Source organism: Myotis lucifugus, unplaced genomic scaffold (genome assembly GCF_000147115.1).
Source record: "Myotis lucifugus unplaced genomic scaffold, Myoluc2.0 scaffold_128, whole genome shotgun sequence".
Lineage (NCBI taxonomy): Eukaryota > Metazoa > Chordata > Mammalia > Chiroptera > Vespertilionidae > Myotis > Myotis lucifugus.
The window spans coordinates 246,315-265,251 of record NW_005871176.1 but is presented as its reverse complement, the minus strand read 5'-3'; the positions used below and the strand labels follow the sequence as shown (position 1 = coordinate 265,251).

Below are 18,937 nucleotides of genomic sequence, written 5' to 3'. Positions count from 1 at the left end.
CGTAGAAAAACAGGGAAAATGGGACCTTATGCGGCAACTGGAAAGAGCGATGCAACTACGAGCTGGTAAAATTACTAACGAGGATAATCAACACGTAAAGGGGATGTGGGTGCGAAGGCAGTAAGGACTAGTGATACCATAATAGCGGAGGTGGTGGGGAAGGGGACACTTTGTAAACTGTAAGGCGCTGTAATAGTATTATTATAGGGAGCACTGGGGGGTGAGAGGTCCGTGAGTGACTAAGCTTCGGCCTCCTCGTCTGGTCCTTAGCGGTCTCGGGCCGGAGCCGTTATATTCGCGATTCATAATGTACTTCCGCTGCCCTGGTCTTGTCACCTGAAACCAAGTGCTCAACTCACCTTTCCGGGGAAGCGCAGCTACTCGGTTCCCACCTTCACGAACGACTCCCAGGGCGCAGGCGCGGAGGTTCCTGCGCGCCCGCCCTCCCCGAAGTGCTGCGTTCGGCGCAGGCGCAGCAAGCCCGGCCTCTCCGCCCGGGCGCCGCGCTCCGCCTGTGGGGGCGGAGGCAGGCTGTCCCCGCGCGTCGCGTGTTTTGGCCGGCGACGGCGGCGCGCAGTCTGACGCGCCGATTGCGTCACTTCCGCCCCCTCCCGGGAGGCGGCGCTGGGCCGGTGGCAATCCCCCGGAGGGAGCCGCAGGAGTACGACGGAAGATGGCGACGAGTGGCGGCGAAGAGGCAGCGGCAGCAACGCCAGCGCCCGGGGACCCGGCGACGGGGGTGGACACGACCCCGGGCTGGGAGGTGGCGGTGCGGCCCCTGCTGTCCGCGTCCTATTCCGCCTTCGAGATGAAGGAGTTGCCGCAGCTGGTGGCCTCAGTCATCGAGAGGTACCGGGCGGCGGCCCCGGCGGGGCGGCGGAGCGAGGGGGGAGGGGAGGTCGTGCGGGACCGTCTGGACCCCCTTCCCGGGACGCCTGCTGCCTCGCGGGGACCTCCGCCCCAGCCACGGCTTTGGGGCTCCGCGGCCATGGTAGACGTGGGCTTGTCCGGGGTGCCTTCTACCAGCCTATGAAAATCATCCGTGCCTCAGTTTCCCTCCCGAGCAGGACTTCGGAGGGCGGCCTCTCGGGAGGGAGCGGTCGCCCCGGTTCGTGAGTGAGTGACCCCGTGATGCACCTGGCCCGGAGGGGAGTGTCCCCCGGGCTGCCCCCTGCGCTGAGGTCAAAGCGCTGATGAGTTTGCATTTCTCGCCGGCACTCAGGCCCCTCGCCTAGGCCCCAGCGGAGCCCGGGGCTGAAGTTGGGGGCCCGCCGCCCAATTGGATAACGGTCTCCCCGAGGGGCTGTAGTCACCGGGGCACGTGCTGTTTCTGCTCCTGAAGCCACTGGGGACCGTGGGTGGCTTTCGTCGAGGGCTGCCCTTACTGTGTGTGTCTGCCATAACGGTCTGGGGTCGAGAGCATTTCCGTGTGTGCGTCTGAGAGGTCATGTCCCCAAAGGCTCTGTGTTCTCGTTCTCTCTCAATAACGTGGCTTCAGACTCCTTTCCAGGTGGAGGGGACCCCGTCGATGGGTTGGCCCTTGTGTGCAGAGATTCTGAGACGGCGAGGGTTATGTTCATGGGAGGGCGGTGCTTGCCTCTGCCGGACTTACCTGGCTCGGAGCAGTCTTTCATCAGCAAAATGGTAGATGTGCTTTTAAGGCCAGTCTCCTTTTCATTTTTCTAGTCAACCCTTCCTTGCTTCAGCAGCTCCCCGCAGTCGCTAACTGGGTCATTTTAGCTTCATGCCAACAAGAGTATATCTAATTGTTACCCAGAAGGTTAGAAATTGCTATTTATTACTAAAGGAAAGGCCATGATTTGAAATATTTTATTACAGTGCTTATTGTTAGGTTTGTGTTGCGTTGGATGCACTTTTTAAAAAGAAATTATAATGAAATAATAGTTGGGTTTGGTAACAGTTTTGGTCACAGTTAACTTTACAGACTGGATCTTTCTATATAATTATTAAGCCAAGAATGTTCTGGAGATGTAAACAAGTATCAAAAATACTGCTCTGAAATTATGTAGCCTCTTTTTAACTGTTTGAAACATTTGGATTAGTGGTATTTTTTTGTGAATTATACTCGTCAGTCGTCAGTCACGTTACTTATAATGGACAATGCTATGCTTTTAAAAGAATATTTGCTTTTATGTTTTTGTGTAAGTGAGCTGAGTAAGTTATTAGTCATTTGTTGACACCCTCCCATACATCTGCTATTCTGGGCCCATGCCTTTTATTATTATTATTTTTCATTGATTTTTTTTCAGAGAGGGTGGAAGAGAGAGGGGAGGGAGAGAGAGAAAAAAAATTGATGTGAGAGAGACACATTGATTGGTTGCCTCCCACTCCCACCTGGACCCTGTCAGGGATCAAATGAACAAACCTGCAACCTAGGTATGTGCCCTTGACCAGGAATTGATCCCGAGACCCTTCAGTCCTTGGGCCGATGCTCTAACCACTGAGCAACTGGCCAGGGATGGGCCCATGCCTTTTAAAACTATAATAGTTAAGCAGCTTCCTCCAACCTGTAGAAGGAGCCAAAACCAAATGCATCAAACTGGGTTTGAATTTCACCCCATAAGTAATGGTGGCCCCTCCTACATTCTATGTTAGCTACGATAATCAGAGCTGCCTGAGTTTGTGGACACTCATAAGACCTCCCTTCATGGTTTAGAAAAGAGGTCCAAACTGATGGCTGTTTAGTAACAAACTTTTATTGGAAGGCAAGAGCCTCAAAGTCTTTGTTCTGATTTTTGTGGCTCAGTTAACTTTGAAAGCCTATGTGTCCTCTTCAGACTTTATGAGAAGAATGTGATCTTAAGAAAAATTTCCAAAAGAAACATCTGGCTTACAAGTTCTTGTAGTTAAAAACAACTAACCATATTCAGTGTTCAGTTTGGTGCAGAGCAGAGGTTGGCACACTTTTTCTTAAGGAGTCAGACATTTGCAAGCCATATAGTCTACTTATAGACTAGTCAATTTGGCCCCCTAATGGGCGGCGTGGCGGTGTTCCCAAATCTTACTTGTGGTCACCACAGTGTGAATTTCATGTTATAAAATGTTATTCTTTTGATTTTCTTCAGCCATTAATAAATGTCAAAACCATGCTTTAAAAAAAATTTGGATTGAGCTCATTGGGGTGACATTGATTAATAAAGTTATATAGATTTCAAGTGTACGATTTTATAAAACATCATCTGTATACTGTAGTGTGTGTTCACTACCAAAGTCAAGTCTCCTTCCATCACCATTTATCCCTCCTTTACCCTCTTCTATTTCCCCTCACCTCCCTTTCCCTCTGGTAATCACCACACTGTTGTCTGTGGACTATGAGTATTGTTGTTGTATTTTGCTTAATCCCCTCATCTTTTTCACCCAGCTCCCCATCTCGCCTCCTCTCTGACAGCTGTTAGTCTGTTCTCTATATTTATTAGTCTGTTTCTATTTTTTTCTTAGTTTATTTTGCTCATTAGATTCCACAAAAACCATTCCTTTTATGTATATACTAGAGGCCCAGTGGCTGGGGGGTGGGGTCCCTCAGCCTGGCCTGCGCCCTCTTGCAGTCTGGGAGTCCTCAGGGGATGTCCAACTGAGGGCTTAGGTCCCCTCTCCACAGGCCTAAGCTGGCAGTTGGACATCCTTAGCACTGCCATGGAGAGGCTCTGGCCACCAGCACTGCACTCGCCAGCCATGAGCCTGGCTTCTGGCTGAGCTGCGATCCCCCTGTGGGAGCGCACTGACCACCAGGGGGCAGCTCCTGCGTTGAGTGTCTGTCTCCTGGTAGTTAGTGCACGTCATAGCAACCCCTCATTCTGTTCCCCTGTTTGGTCGATTTGCATATTACCCTTTTATTACATAGGATGTATATTATTGATTTCAGAGAGGAAGGGAGAGGGAGAGAGAAACATCAATGATAAGAGAGAATCATTGATCAGCTGCTTCCTGCATGCCCCCTACTGGGGATTGAGCCCGCAATGGGGCATATGTCCTTGAGCGGAATTGAGCCTGGGACCCTTCAGTCCACAGGCTGATGCCCTATCCACTGAGCTAAACTGGCTAGGGCCACAAAAACCATGCTTAAATGTGGACTGTATAAACAGGCTATTGGCTGAATTTGGCCTGCAGGCCATAGTTTGCCAACCCCTGATTTGGAGCACAAAAATTAGTACTGTGCTGTCAGTATTGTGTTTCTCAAGTTTTATTTGCCTTTCAAAAAAATGAAATGAGGGTGTCAGAACGATGGAAGTATTTCTTGAATGTCAAGTTGTGGCCACTGAGTATAGGACCAGATCGGAGCCCGTGCTGTGCAGGTGCTGGGGGGGGCTTGCTTAGGTGCCCAGGCTGCTGCTTTACTTCTGTGGTTCCGCTTTCATCTTCTGCAGCTCCTGTGGGTTTTTTCCTGGTCTGCCTGCTATGCTTTTCTTCCTTGCCTCCAGGGATCTTCTATTTTTCTGTTGCAATCTGGCTACTTTCTGTTTCCCTTTCTGATGTCCTGGTTCCATCATGCCAGCTCTTACTTTCTATCTGGCAGCCTATTAACCCATTGAATTCCTCCTTTTCTGACTATTGGGGATGATGACAAATGTCTTAAGAGACTGCTCAGTACCCTACTATTCTGCTTTCTGCCCCTGTTCTTTCATACTTTTATAGTTGGAATTGACCTCTGGATTAGAAGAAAAGGTAGTTAAGGAAAAATTCCTAGGTCCAGACCCTGTTATATTTGGCTTGGTAACCAAACTAAGGAAACAAAGGAGGAATGGATTAGCATGAATAAACTGGGAAGGTACTTTCGAAAGTGTCATTGGATATTTAAAAGAAAAAGGTAATCTGAGTTTACTTTAAAGGGGAGTTATTTTTAATATCTTTTTAAAAAATACATTTATTTTTTACAGAGAGGAAGGGAGAGAGAGATAGTTAGAAACATCCATGAGAGAGAAACATCGATCAGCTCAGCTGACTCCTGCACACCCCCTACTGGGGATGTGCCCGCAACCAAGGTACATGCCCTTGACCGGAATCGAACTTGGGACCCTTCAGTCCACAGGCCAACGCACTATCCACTGAGCCAAATTGGTTAAGGCTATTTTTAATATCTTTATGGTTGAAAGTATTACAGATGTTCCTCTTTATCCCCCATTGACCCCTTCTAGCTTGCACCCGCTCCCCCAGAAAGGGGAGTTATTTTTATTTCTACTGTCTGTGGCTAGCATGTCTTTTAGTAGTAAAGACTGAAAGTCTTAATGGAGCACATGTTACCTGTGGAATTAATATAATTGCTGAATGTAGCCTTATGTTTTAAGGTACTATAAAAAAATATCCTTTCTTAACTTCGTGCAAGATATGGTGGTGAGCATGGCTGTCTCTGAACAATTTGATGGACTCTTTGTTGATTACAAAAAGAAATTGCCTCTTTCCTTTGAGCCAGTCCTTCTTAGGCTGTCCTGGCCTCCCTAGTGATAAGCCTCTTTGAGTCTCTGCCTCCCAGTTATTTGATAAAATTTCAGCCAGAGAGACCTACTTGGGAAGGCAGAAGCTGTTGCAATAGCCTCATTAGATAATGCAGAGTCATTTCCTAAAAATCTTTTTTTAATGTATTTTTATTGATTTCAGAGAGGAAGGGAGAGGGAGAGAGAGATAGAGACACCAATGATGAGAGAGAATCATTTATCGGTTGCTTCCTGCACGCCCCCTACTGGGGATTGAGCCTGCAACCTGGGCATGTGCCCTTGACCGGAACCCAGGACCCTTCAGTCTGCAGGCCGACGCTGTATCCACTGAGCCAAACCAGTGAGGGCCATTTCCTAAAGATCTTGAAAGGGAGAGAGGGATGCTAATGCCATGCTCTTTTGCATTTATATGCTATCGGACATATGTTTGTGATTGACTATAGAAAAAAAGCCCACCACCAACTGATAGAGTATCACTGTGAAATTAGTTCTGGTACTAGTTAATGTTCCCTGTCTTAGTGTCACATTCATCCCAGGTTTGTCAAGAATGTGAGGGACATATCTGAAAGCTTCCAGTTCTTTGGTTAATATGTATTAAATGTGGCATAGAGCAGATGTTCAATAAACATACGCTATTTTAAAATATAATTCATTAATGGATTCATTATGCTTATTTGTTTCATGATTGTATCATGAAACAAGTAAACAACGGATTCTATACTTGGAGTTTATGATTCTGATGAGGTAAAAGGGGTTAGTGGAGTTTCCAAAGTTCCCCCAAAAGATTTGAAAAGTATGTAATCTAAGAGGGAGAAGGGAGGTGAATCCTTCATCTTTTATTTTGCCCTCTCAGATTTCTACCTCTTCCTAAAAAAAAGCTAGACATATCCAGACCCTTCCAGTTCTTTTTATTTACATGTCGAAGTGGATTTCTCTGACCTGGCTGCTTAGCTGCTGTTCCCCTCTGTACTCTGCATCACATTTATTTTGTGTGGAATATGAACACCCCGTCTTGCAGCAGTGTGTCAGTGGTGCTGTTGCAAAGTTAGAAGAAGCAGATCAGATGTTTGAGGAAGATAGCCTGACTGCCCAGAGGAAAGAATTTTTAAGTCTCTTTATTTTTCTCCCTCTGTGTCAGATCTGTCTCCAATTTCTTCATCCTTCCCCTTCCTACCTAACTTCTTGTCCCTTATTCCATTTTTATTTTTTTTTCATTTCTTTCCATTCTCTGCTAGCCATCAGGTTCTTAGGGAATGCGGATGGGGTCAGGAAGTGTGGCAGCTCATCGTTATTAGGTGACTCATACATACTTGTTTCTTTAAAGTCAAGAGATATGACATTGTTATTGACCACATGTCTATTCCTTCCTTCAAGTGGTTTGAAAACTAATTTCCTCAGGTTTATCCTTAATTTGCCCTAAGCAAATTATAAGTGGAGCTCAAGACTGCTCCATTTTTCCCCCTCCTATGCTAGTGTCCATCTTTCCCCCAAAGTGCATTCTTATTTATTTATTTATTTATTTATTTATTTATTTTTAAAAAAGTGCTCCAGGCATGAAACAGCTCTGGCCACCAACACAGGCATCAAGCTAGGATGAACTAAGGACTGTATGTCTGCAACACCGCCCATCAGGTGTCTTCTTGCCCACTGCTAGGAGGTGCAAAGTGCGTTCTTGTTTCTTTATTGGAATAAGGCAATTGTGTTTTCTAGGGCAGGAATAGGGTTTGTTAAATCATATTGAGGCAACATTGAACCAGGTAATTAAATGAGTTTATTCATATATTTTGAGTTTATTCATATATTTTGCACCTGTTTCATTGACTGGGAGTGAAAACAGAGTAAGTTCATCCTTTGAGTGGCCGAGTTTTGATAAACCTATTCAACAGAAAACATGGGGGTAAGCAACTCTGAAGTTTTGAAATAAAGCAGAGAAGATTAACAACTCAGTAAAATACACCAAATTATGGGGTGGAAAAACTTTAGAACAATGAATAAGAAAGCATAAGGATGGAAGTGAAGGAACAACTAAGTAAATGTAGAAGTAAGGGGATTTAGCAGGGAGTTTTCTGATGAATGTGGTATGTCCCTTATTAATGTGATGGTCACTAGGAACTTTGCTACTTGGTTTAAAGGTTTTTGTTTCCTCCTTTTTGTTAACCTGACAAATAAGGAGAAATGATCGTTGGTGGGCAGGAAGGTCCTTGTACATCATGTGTTCCATAAATATTTTTTCTTGGTGAAGGAGTTGTTACAAGATAAGTAACTGATCTTTGATAAGTACCCATTTATCCATGATAAATCCCCAAATAGCAAAATGTTTGCAATGCCAGACTCTTAAGTGCTATTTGAGGTAGTTCATCATTCACATTGGCACCTTCTGAATCTTGAGCTTGGCTTTTTGGCTTCTGTGTTGCTTTGGCATGTGGGTAGAATCCTTACTGTTTACATTTCCCTTCCTAGGCTGATACTTGTGGTTAGAGAATTAACTCATTGAGGAAACTATGTAACCACATTGCTCTGCTTGTTAATAAAATACAGTTTAGTCTTTTGCCTTCTTGTTTCATGGATTGTGGATTAGCATCTGATTTGAAAGAGAGAATGACATAAATGTATCCAGCCTTTAGACCTAGTTGGGCTCTAGACTTTCACTGAAGAGGGCATTTCTTCAGCCAAAGATCAGGGATGTGATTAAAAATCACCGAATCTGTGCCCTGGCCTGGTGGCTTAGTTGCTTGGAACATCATTCGTACACCAAAGGATTGTGGATTCAATTCCCGGGCAGGGCACATACCCAGGTTGTAGGTTCGATCCCTGGTTGAGGCACGTACAGGAGGTAACCAGTCGATATTTCTCTCACATAGATGTTTCTTTCTCTCAAAATCAGTAAAAAGCATATCCTCAGGTGAGGATTAAAAAAAAAAAATCACCGAATTTGTTGTGATCTAGCTGTATTCTACCAGGAAAGGAGTGGGGTCAAGGAGAACTCTGGTACCTAGTGAATTTTAGGTTTGGGCAACAATTAGATTATTTCCTCCCTTGAGTTACTGATTGTTTATAAAGTTATTGCATATGGACTAGTCTTGTTTGGTCTTCATAAGGGATCACTGTAATCTGTCTTACCACGAACAGTATTTTAAGGGCTTTGGGCTACCCCTTTTGGCAAGTACATGATATTACTTGATTTTGGTCTTTGCCAATCAGTAATATAGGACAAAATGGTATCCTGTTATGTTTTTACTTGAATTTCCTTTAGCCTTTGCCATTCACTAAACCAGATACCTTGAACAGGTACTTAATTTTAATTCTCTAAGCTTCACATTCTCAGTCTTGAATGTAGGGATGATAACAGTGCCTTCCAAGTAAAGTTGCTATAAGAATTAAGTAAGATAATACCTATAAATGAATGGGTAGGGTATCTGGCATATGGTAAGCACTAAATAAATCTTGGCCAAATTATTTTCTTTGTAGTGAATCAGAAATCCTGCACCATGAGAAGCAGTATGAGCCATTCTACTCATCTTTTGTTGCACTTTCTACACACTATATTACAACGGTTTGCAGCCTCAGTAAGTATTCCACTCTTGTCACTCTCTCCTGAGGGCTTGTGAGTAGGGGGTTGTGTGTCCTCCTGCGAGGGTGCCTGAACAAGTTTTAATGAAGTCTGTATTTTAGCACTTTTGACCTGTTCACCCAAGAGTTCATTCAGTACATGTGTTGTTTGATATATTGACTGTGAGGCTGAAGTGAGTTACAGAAGTTTGACGTTAAGTAAAGCTTGCAACTGTCGGTGTGATCAGGCTCTGCAAGTTCTTTACCTAGACCAGGGGTGGGCAAACTTTTTGACTCGAGGGCCACAATGGGTTCTTAAACTGGACCGGAGGGCCGGAACAAAAGCATGGATGAAGTGTTTGTATGAACTAATATAAATTCAAAGTAAACATCATTACATAAAAGGGTACGGTCTTTTTTTTTTTTAGTTTTATTCATTTCAAACAGGCTGGATCCAGCCCGAGGGCCGTAGTTGCCGTAGTTTGCCCACGGCTGACCTAGACCAACCAAGAGGGATTTAAGAACTACTTTCTTTGGACACCTGTTCATATCCCATTAAGTTTACCTTCTTTACCTTCGTAATCAGAAGCATTTTTTTGACTTCATAAATGCACTTACTAGTGTGTTCATTTCTGGGGTGGTTAGGGGGATAGGTGGGTCTCAACTTGGGGTTGGCAGCCAGTAACTAAGGCTCTATTCCATACTTGGTTTTGGTGAGAAAGAGGATTCTCCTTTTGTGTCCTCTGGTATTTGAAAGATTTCTACTTCAAGTCTCTATCTTCTAAATTTTTCTACTCAAAAAGTGACCAAGCTCTTATTTTTCACTATTTCTGGATTTTTGCATTTTCAGATTTTTAATGAAAATTCTAACTCATATAGTTCTGAAAAATTGTAACATTTGTTTACTTAAATAGATTCTAAGCAAGTAAAATGAAAGGAAGTTCCAGGGTTGCTGAATAATCTTTTAGTGTCCAATGCGGTTTACTATAGGCACTGGCTACTGGTGAAAAAATTACTTTTAACTTGAAGGAACTTTGTATAGGGAGCCCCTTGCAAAAAGGCATTTAGAATCTATGGGGAAAAAGAGGTAGTATAGTTTTGTGGCTAAGGACGTGAACTCTAGAGCCAGACTTCCTGAATTTGACTCTGGCTGTGTGACTGTGGGCAAGCCATTTAACCTCTCTATGGTTATCTGTTAAAAAAAAAAAAAAAAAAAAAGGAGGGAGAGCAGATAACAATAATACCAACCTCAGAGAATTGGTTTAAGGACTAGTTAATATACTTGCAGTTCTTGGTGCTTACAATGATGTATAGTGGGGCCTTGACTTACGAGTTTAATTCGTTCCGTGACGGAGCTCGTAACTCAAATTACTCGTATGTCAAATCAAGAAGTGAACGAGTGAGACACGTGATGCTGGGCTGATGTTGTGGCGTTCACTGTGACGTTCACTGCGCCAACTAGCGGTGGGGTATCTGAAGCTGGCTCGTAACCCGAATTTTAGCTCGCAACTCAAAGCAAAAAACCGGAATCGAACCTGGGACCCTAAAGTCCGCAGGCTGATGCTCTATCCATTGAGCCAAACCAGGTAGTGTATTTCTTATTATAATTATCTTCATTTCTAGTAAATATAAGGTAAGTTGATTTGTAAGCAATTGATGGTTTTCAATGCCAAGATGCTCTTGTGCCCCCTTGGGTTGTTGGTTCTGAACAATTATTATCATGGAAATATTGGAAATGTTGGATATATGGAGCTCAATAAATGTTTTGTTTGATATATTGACTGTGAGGCTGAAGTGAGTTACAGAAATTTGAGGTTAAGAAAAGCTTATTACTTTCTCAGTTCCCCGGAACCAACTTCAGTCGGTGGCAGCAGCCTGTAAAGTCCTGATTGAGTTTTCTCTCCTACGCCTGGAGAATCCAGATGAGGCTTGTGCTGTGTCCCAGGTGAGAGTGATGGGCTCATCTCTGGCTCTTATTCTGAGGTAGGATTGTGATTGGCTAGTGGAATGATGGAGAAGGGGTGGCATAGAGCAGGGGTTGATAAACTTTTTCTGTAATAGGCCAGATAGCAAATAATTTCTTGACCATCCAGTCCTTGTTGCAACTAGTCTCTGCCTTTCCAAGCTCTGCCTTTGTGGTGTGAAGTCAGACACAGACACTACGTAAATGCATGAGCATTACTGTGGTCCAGTGAACTTTATGTACAGAAACAGGCAGTGGGCTGAACTGGGGCTGTGGTGTTCTAATCTGTGGTAAAAAGGGCTGCAGAGGCTTTTTCAAGGATTCCAGTTACATGTCTACAGGGCCAGGTAAGTAACATAAAATGAGTAAAGCATGTAGTCGAGATGGGTGCATGACCCAGCTATAAAGGGCCCAATCACTATTTGGCTCCAGCTCACTGTTGTCATGTAGTAACGGAGACTCAGAGGCTCATTGCTATATCTTGTGAATTATTGAGAGAGATAAGAAATCTGGATTTGTACGTTAAACCTTCCATGTTTTAAAAAGTTAGTATAAACTTCAAATTAAAAACCAATAACTTTGTGAGAAATGTAGGGCAAACCTGCAAGCCAGATACAGTCAGAGGGCCATTAACTTGTGGTCTCTGCTTTAGTGTTTTTACCCGATTGCAGTTCTTGGTAGGAATCTAAATTTGGTCCCATGCCAGTTAGAAGTCTCAAAAGTGTAGGATCTTCTAAAAGACATATTTGAATTTGTTTTCCAGAAACACTTGATTCTCCTCATCAAGGGCCTGTGCACTGGCTGTAGCCGATTAGACAGAACTGAGATTATCACGTTTACAGCAATGATGAAATCTGCCAAGCTGCCACAAACGGTGAAGACACTCTCAGATGGTGAGTGTTCCTTTGCCAGGCCTGGTAACTTGGCCACTTCCCTGGCCTGCTTTTTCCGGTTTTGCTTTCTAAGGGCACTCTCCTCATCTCTCTTTTTGTTTTTGTATTTCACAGTGGAAGATCAGAAAGAGCTGGCCTCACCAGTAAGCCCAGAGCTGAGGCAGAAGGAGGTACAGATGAATTTTTTGAACCAGCTGACATCAGTTTTCAACCCTAGAACTATAGCATCACCGCCCGTAGGCCCACAGACTCCGGTGAGTTACTTCAGTCAAATGTCCTTATTAAGATGATAATACTAGAAAAATAAGTAACAAACATATTTTATATTTCTGATATAAAATGATATACATGCCTGTGGTAGAAAAAAATTGAAGAATACAAATCAAAAAGAAAAGTAAGGCCTGGCTAGTGTGCTAAATGGTTAGAGCATCTACCCACACCGAAGGGCCTGGGTTGTGGGTTCAATCCCTAGCACTGGTCTGGGCATGTGCAGGAGGCAGCCAGTCGATGTATCTCTCTCATACTGATGTTTCTCTCCCCCTCCCTCCCTTCCATTCTCTTTAAAAATCAATGGAAAAGGTATCCTCGGGTGAGGATTAACAACAACAACAACAAAAAAAGTAAAACTCACCCCAACTTCTCTGTCCACAGTTATTATTATTTTTGTGACCATTTTCTAACATTTCTCAATGTGAATAAACAAATGTAAAGCATGTTTTCTGTGAAAGGCATCACTCTATAGTAGTTGCAGGATATATAAAATATATTAAAGCTATATATTTTCCCCCTCCTTTTTAGGAAATGACTTGTATTTCCCCCAACATTAGAGAGGAATCTCTTCTCATTAACTGGGAGTCTGAAGAGTGTCCATGAAGTTGCTACTTAGTATGGACAGTTGGTTCGGTTCTGAACTCCAGGGCAACAGTCAACAGATGATCGTATCTTGATAGGCTTTTCTCATCCTTTGTTTCTCTTCAGGTGGAAGGAGAAAACGATGAGCAGTCATCCACAGACCAAGCCTCTGCAATCAAAACCAAGAATGTGTTCATAGCTCAGAATGTGGCTAGTCTTCAAGAGCTTGGTAAGACACTTAATTGGTTCCTCTACTGGCTTCTCTGCTTTCAAATATTCCTTGAGTGGAAAATAATCCAAGAGCAGACAGAAGCTTGTTTGTAAGGTCGAACCTTTTCATTAATTCAGGTGGCTCAGAGAAACTACTGCGTGTCTGTTTGAACCTGCCATATTTTCTACGCTACATCAACCGGTTTCAAGATGCAGTGCTGGCAAATTCCTTCTTTATCATGCCCGCAACAGTAGCAGATGCCACTGCTGTTCGTAATGGGTAAGGTGCTCCAGGGGACATGTACTTTACAGTCGAATGCTGTTCTTAAAAAGAGAGAAACTGGGTAGTTTTTATGGCATGCCTACTCTTAGATTATAGAAGCAAGCGATTCAAAGAGACACTTTTGTTCATCTTTTCTATTACATTCCAGTTTTCATTCACTGGTGATCGATGTAACCATGGCATTGGATACCCTTTCTCTACCTGTGTTGGAACCTCTCAATCCTTCTCGTCTGCAAGATGTGACAGTCCTCAGCCTAAGTTGTCTATATGCAGGTGAGAAGTTATGTCTGATCTCACTTTCTTAGTCAAACACAGGCATACTTTCCAGAAACCATGAGATCTTTCTAAGTACACTATCCCCCTTTACCTTTGCTTCCTTCCTTCCCACAGGGATCATCTCATATCCTTTCTAGGTGAAATGAGGTCTCAATAGGAATCTTGTAGGTTGTCCTATTGACTAACAGCTAGCCTTGTGTTATGTGCATATTTGGTTTTATGGTGTGTGCAGGTAATGTCTACTGTATGAAAAGCAAAATGCCAGTGCTATTGGGGTATTGAGGTAAGTAATCTGTAATTCCTGCCCTCAAGGAACCTATACCCCAAAGTGGAGAGCAGATAGAACCACATAGCATAATATAAAATAGGAGATGCTAAAGGCAATAAGAGAAGTATAGTATATTAGGGTCACCCAAAGAAGGGAGCGGTTGAGTGTTGCTGTGGGAGCAGGTTTGAGGAAGGCTTTGTAGAACAGGTGGTATCTGTTTATATTGGTAAATATGATGAATATTATTCTTCATGCTTCCACAAAATCCCCTTCCTCTTGATCACACTGCCTTGAGAGTGGGGCCTGGCAGCTGGTGTTTACTCTCTTAAGTTATTGTTACCATGACTTTTTAACTATCATAATCCTGGAATGTCTTGGAAGGTATAACCGTTTCTGATGTTTACTTGGTTCTGTAAGTGAGGATTTGAACAGTCTAGGAAGTCTGACTTTGGGGGCACAAAGAAATTACTGAAGTTGGTCACCTTTCTACATTCTCTGAACAGCTTATGTTGAACATCCCTGTTCAAATAGGAATCTAACGTTAAATGCACTTCCACTAAGGAAGGCAGTAGTCATGAAGGAATTAAGTTCTGTTGATGCATCTTGTAGGGCACGCAGGATTTTAGCTTGGCTATCCCTAGGCAGAGGTAAAAGCAGGACCAAGACCTTGGGGAACATACTGGTGTGTGTGTGTGTGTGTGTGTGTGTGTGTGTGTGTGTGTGTGTGTGTGTTAGTGAATGTTACAGCTTCCAAGAAAGTAGGCCCCAATCCCAGAGGGCTTAGGAATGCAGTCTAAGTCATTTGGACCACATCCTCTAACAGTAGAGACCATTAAAGATTTTGAAAGGTGCTATGATCTGAGCTATATTTTAGGAAGAACATTCAAGCAGTAGTATGCAGGATATTTTGGTGTGGGGAAATAGTAGAGGCAGGAGGATCTGTTAGAGGGAATTTGCAGTCACTCAGGTAAGAACACACTAATGGCCTGAGCTAGAGCAGCAGCAGTGGGAGTAGAAAGCTAAGGATGCATGTGATTGTGCAGTCTCTCCAAGCCCACTTCCAGTATTTATATGCTAGTCCTCTACCGCTGATCTTTGCAGTTTTAAATTTGGGGTTTATTAATTTCAATTTTCAGGAAATTTCTTGAATATCACATGGATCTCAGTGTGTTTAGTTAGTAAGGATTAAAGATTCTTTAAAAATTCTAGTTGGATGAAAGATCCCAGATTTGGTTTGTTGTTGAAATTTGATCACTTGGGGTTAGATTTAAAGAAGGAAATTTGTCCTTGATGCCTTCCAGAAAAACAATGTGGGATTTTTTCCCAGAATCTTAAAATAATAATAAAAATCATTAAAAATATATTTTAAAATTAACAGATTTTATTTATTTTTTAAAATATTTTTTAAATTGATTTTTAGATAGAAAGTAAGGGAGAGGGAGAGAGAGAGAAACATCAGTGTGAGAGCAAAATGTTGATTGGCTGCCTCTTGCACCCCCCTACCAGGGATTAAGCCTACAATCTGGGCATGTGCCCTCTGTTGCTCGAACCAGCAACATTTTGATGCACAGGATAATGACCAACTAACTGAGCCACACCGGCCAGGGCAATAAATTCTATTTTTAAAGCAGTTTCAGGTTTACAGAAAAATTGAGCAGATTGTATAGTTTCCATATACCTTCACTCCCCCACATACTTTCTCTTATTAACATTGCATTAATATGATACATTTGTTATGATTGAGGCACCAGTATTGATATATTATTATTAACTGACGTTCATAGTTTAGATTAGGGTTTCCTTTTTGTGTTGTACAGCTATGTGTGTTTTTACAGATGCATAATATTATGTATTCATAATCATTGTATCATATAGAATAGTTTCCTTGCTCTAAAAATCCCCCATACTTCATCTAGTATACTGTTGCCTCTTCCTTATCCTCATCCCCAACCTCTAGTAACCACTGATGTTTTTATTGTCTTCTTAGTTTTACCTTTTCCAGATTGTCATATAGTTAGAATCATATAGTATGTAATCTTTTCAGATTGTTTTTTTCCCTTAGAATATGCATTTAAGTTTCTTCCATGTCTTTTTGTGGCTTTTTAGCTCATCTCTTTATTGCTGAATAATATTCCTTGTATATGTACCACAGTTTGTTTATTCATTCACCCTCTGAAGGACATCTTGATTGCTTCTATTTCTTGGCGATTATGAGTAAAAGATACAATAAATTTATGTATGCAGGTTTTTGCGTGGACAGTTTTTCCGCTCATTTAGGTAAATACCCTTGGAGTATGATTGCCTCCTTTTTGTCTAATGACCCTGCAGTCTATTCTGCACAACGAAGCTGGATTCTCAGATCACTAATAATTACTTTCAGTAATCAAATCACTGAATTGCTTGTGAGTGGGTTTTTTGTTTCAGCTTTGGTAGATTCTTCGGACCATGCCATGATTGGAATCTGTGCATCTTTCTTTTTTCAGGTGTGAGTGTGGCAACCTGTATGGCCATCCTTCATGTGGGCAGTGCTCAGCAAGTGCGGACAGGGTCCACGAGCTCCAAAGAAGACGACTATGAGAGTGATGCAGCTACGATTGTCCAGAAATGTGTAAGTCACCCTCTGGGGATACGGTGCCTTGACTGTTCAAATGAGAGACTATGGCCAGTTCCTTTCTTCCTTGGTAGAGGAAAAGCCATGGGGTACTCTAGGTCTAAGAGGTAGGCATTCAGTTTGTTTATTTGGCAGATTGGTTGACCCTATAGAAAACACTGCCATGTTGTGGTGGCAGTGGACCTTAAAAGATGAGTCATCCAATCAGCATATATATCTGAGGGCTTACTATGTGTCAGTGTACTTTTAGTGGAGACATACAATACACAAGATAATTTCCAATAATGATAAGTGTATAGGATGAATAAATGTGTTAGAAAGCAATCTGGATATGTTGGGCCTGGGTGTGTTGCTTTAGATTGGGTGGAGGGAACACCTCTGAGGTGATGTGAGCTGAGGGAGCCAATGCCGTGTGAAGATGAAGGAAGGTGTGATGCAATTGTGTCATTGGAAAGTGACTTGAGGATATTTAACTCTCGAAGCTGAATTAATCGAGATAGGATTTAGCATGTATAATGAAATATGTCAGCTTGCTCAAATTTTTGTGTATGTTTGTGTATGTTGGACAGCTTGAAATTTATGACATGATTGGACAAGCAATCTGCAATTCTCGCCGGGCTGGTGGTGAGGTAAGAAGCACATCTCTGCTACATTCTACTCCTGTAGCGTCTAAGATGTGTTCCTGTCTTGTAGCCTATAAGAAATCAATGTTCATATCTTTCTTTTCTGCCTTTTTCTTATTTATTTATTTAAAATTACCTTTTATACCTTTTTCAACAGCACTATCAGAACTTCCAGTTGCTCGGTGCCTGGTGCTTGTTAAACAGCCTTTTCCTCATATTGAACCTCAGTCCTACTGCCTTGGCTGATAAGGGGAAAGAGAAAGACCCACTGGCTGCCCTCCGAGTCAGAGACATCCTTTCTCGTACCAAAGAGGGCGTGGGCTCTCCGAAACTGGGGCCTGGAAAAGGGTATGTGTCACTCCTGCCTTGTTTTGTTTTGTTTCCCTGACATTTTCTGTTGATGGGGGCTAGTTTAACTCTTCTAATCTCCACACCCAGAAAAATTTGCCTCCATACCCAGTTGAATTTAACAACTAAGCTAATGATCATAATCTGCTATCTCTACGTCATAGCTGTATGATTTTGGTGGCAGTGGACTCATTTTTCTCTGATCTTGTTTCCTCATCTGTAAGGAGAAAATATCTATGTAACATATATTTTAGGATTTTTCGAGGTTCAAATCAGGAAAAAAGTGCTTTTGTATGATGGGTTTGGTTGATGTGAAGGTGATGACTCAACTTGCATGTTTACCTATAAAAGCGAGGATTTTGTTATGTCCTTCTGGCTTGCTTCCTAAAATACTTGCTACTGTTTTGAAGAAATCTGGGCATTAAGCCCTGCTTGGTAGGAAAGAAGAGATGGCTTCTGTGCTGTTCAGGGTTTTGTTTTCTAAGTCTAGGCATTTCTGGATTGTATTTATTCATTCTGTCCCAACAATGTACTAGGTAGGTTCTATTCAGGCCTTGAGGCTGTAGCACAATCAAAGCAATGTCCTTGCCTTTGTGGAGTTTCTTTCTTTTTGTTGTTGTTAATCCTCACCCGAGGATATTTTTTCCATTGAATTTTAGAGAGGTTGGAAGGGAGGGTGTGTGTGTGTGTGTGTGTGTGTGTGAGGGGGGGGGGGCGGAGAGAAACATCAACGTGAGACACGTCATTGATTGCCCCCTGCACATGCCCCGACTGGAGCTAGGATTGAACCTGCAACCCAATGTGCCATTGACCAGCAATTGGATTTGAGACCCTTTGGTCCACAGGCTGATGCTCTAACCACTGAGAAGAACCGACCAGGGTAGAGTTTATTTTCTAACTGGAACGACAGAGAACAAATATACTAAGTTCATAATAGATTATTATATATGAACTAGAGGCTCGGTGCACAAAAATTTGTGCACTGGGGGAGGGGGGGAGGAGAGGGGGTCCCTCAGCTCATCCTGTGCCCTCATGAGATAATGACCTGCTGGCTTAGGCCTGCTCCCAGGTGGCAGAGGGCAGGCCCAATCCCTAGGTGCAGCCCCTGGTTGGGCTCAGAGCAGGGCCGATTGGGGAGTTTGGGCGCTGCCCCCTGTCATGCACAGAGCAGGGCGGATCAGGAGGTTGCGATGCCACCCCTAGTCACGCTCAGGGTACAGCCGATTGGGGGGTTGGGGCACAGCCCCCTGTCACACTCAAGGCAGGGTCGATAGGGAAGTTGCGGCGCCACCCCCTGTCACGCACAGAGCAGGGCCGATCAGGGGGTTGGGGCTCCGTACCCTGTCACACACAGAGCAGGGCCGATCAGTGGGTTGAGGAGCTCCCCCCTGTCACACAGAGCAGGGCCGATCAGGGGGTTGAGGAGCTCCCCCCTGTCACTCACAGAGCAGGGCCTATCAGGGGGTTGAGGAGCTCCCCCCGTCACTCACAGAGTAGGGCCGATAGGGGAGTTTGGGCACCGCCCCCTGTCACACACAGAGCAGGGCAGATCAGGGGGTTGGGCGGCTGCACCCTGTCACACTCCATTGCAGGGCCAATGGGGAGGTTATG

The 18,937-nt window shown here is 43.4% G+C and overlaps 1 protein-coding gene across 6 annotated transcripts in view; it reads left to right on the top strand.

Annotated features, from left to right (window-relative positions):
- Positions 1-649: 649 nt before the first annotated feature.
- UBR4 (ubiquitin protein ligase E3 component n-recognin 4) overlaps positions 650-18,937 on the top strand; it is a 121,582-nt gene continuing 103,294 nt past the window's right edge. For all 6 annotated transcript variants that reach the window (XR_002830557.1, XR_002830558.1, XM_006093985.3 and 3 more), the window contains exons 1-11: positions 650-849; positions 8,919-9,016; positions 10,841-10,944; positions 11,726-11,855; positions 11,970-12,109; positions 12,834-12,936; positions 13,056-13,197; positions 13,349-13,473; positions 16,228-16,352; positions 16,925-16,984; positions 17,136-17,326. Coding sequence is in view for 4 of the 6 variants with exons in the window: in XM_006093985.3 (XP_006094047.1) it covers positions 674-849; positions 8,919-9,016; positions 10,841-10,944; positions 11,726-11,855; positions 11,970-12,109; positions 12,834-12,936; positions 13,056-13,197; positions 13,349-13,473; positions 16,228-16,352; positions 16,925-16,984; positions 17,136-17,326 (1,394 nt within the window). In the remaining 2 variants the exon portion in view is untranslated. The remainder of the gene's footprint in view (positions 850-8,918; positions 9,017-10,840; positions 10,945-11,725; positions 11,856-11,969; positions 12,110-12,833; positions 12,937-13,055; positions 13,198-13,348; positions 13,474-16,227; positions 16,353-16,924; positions 16,985-17,135; positions 17,327-18,937) is intronic.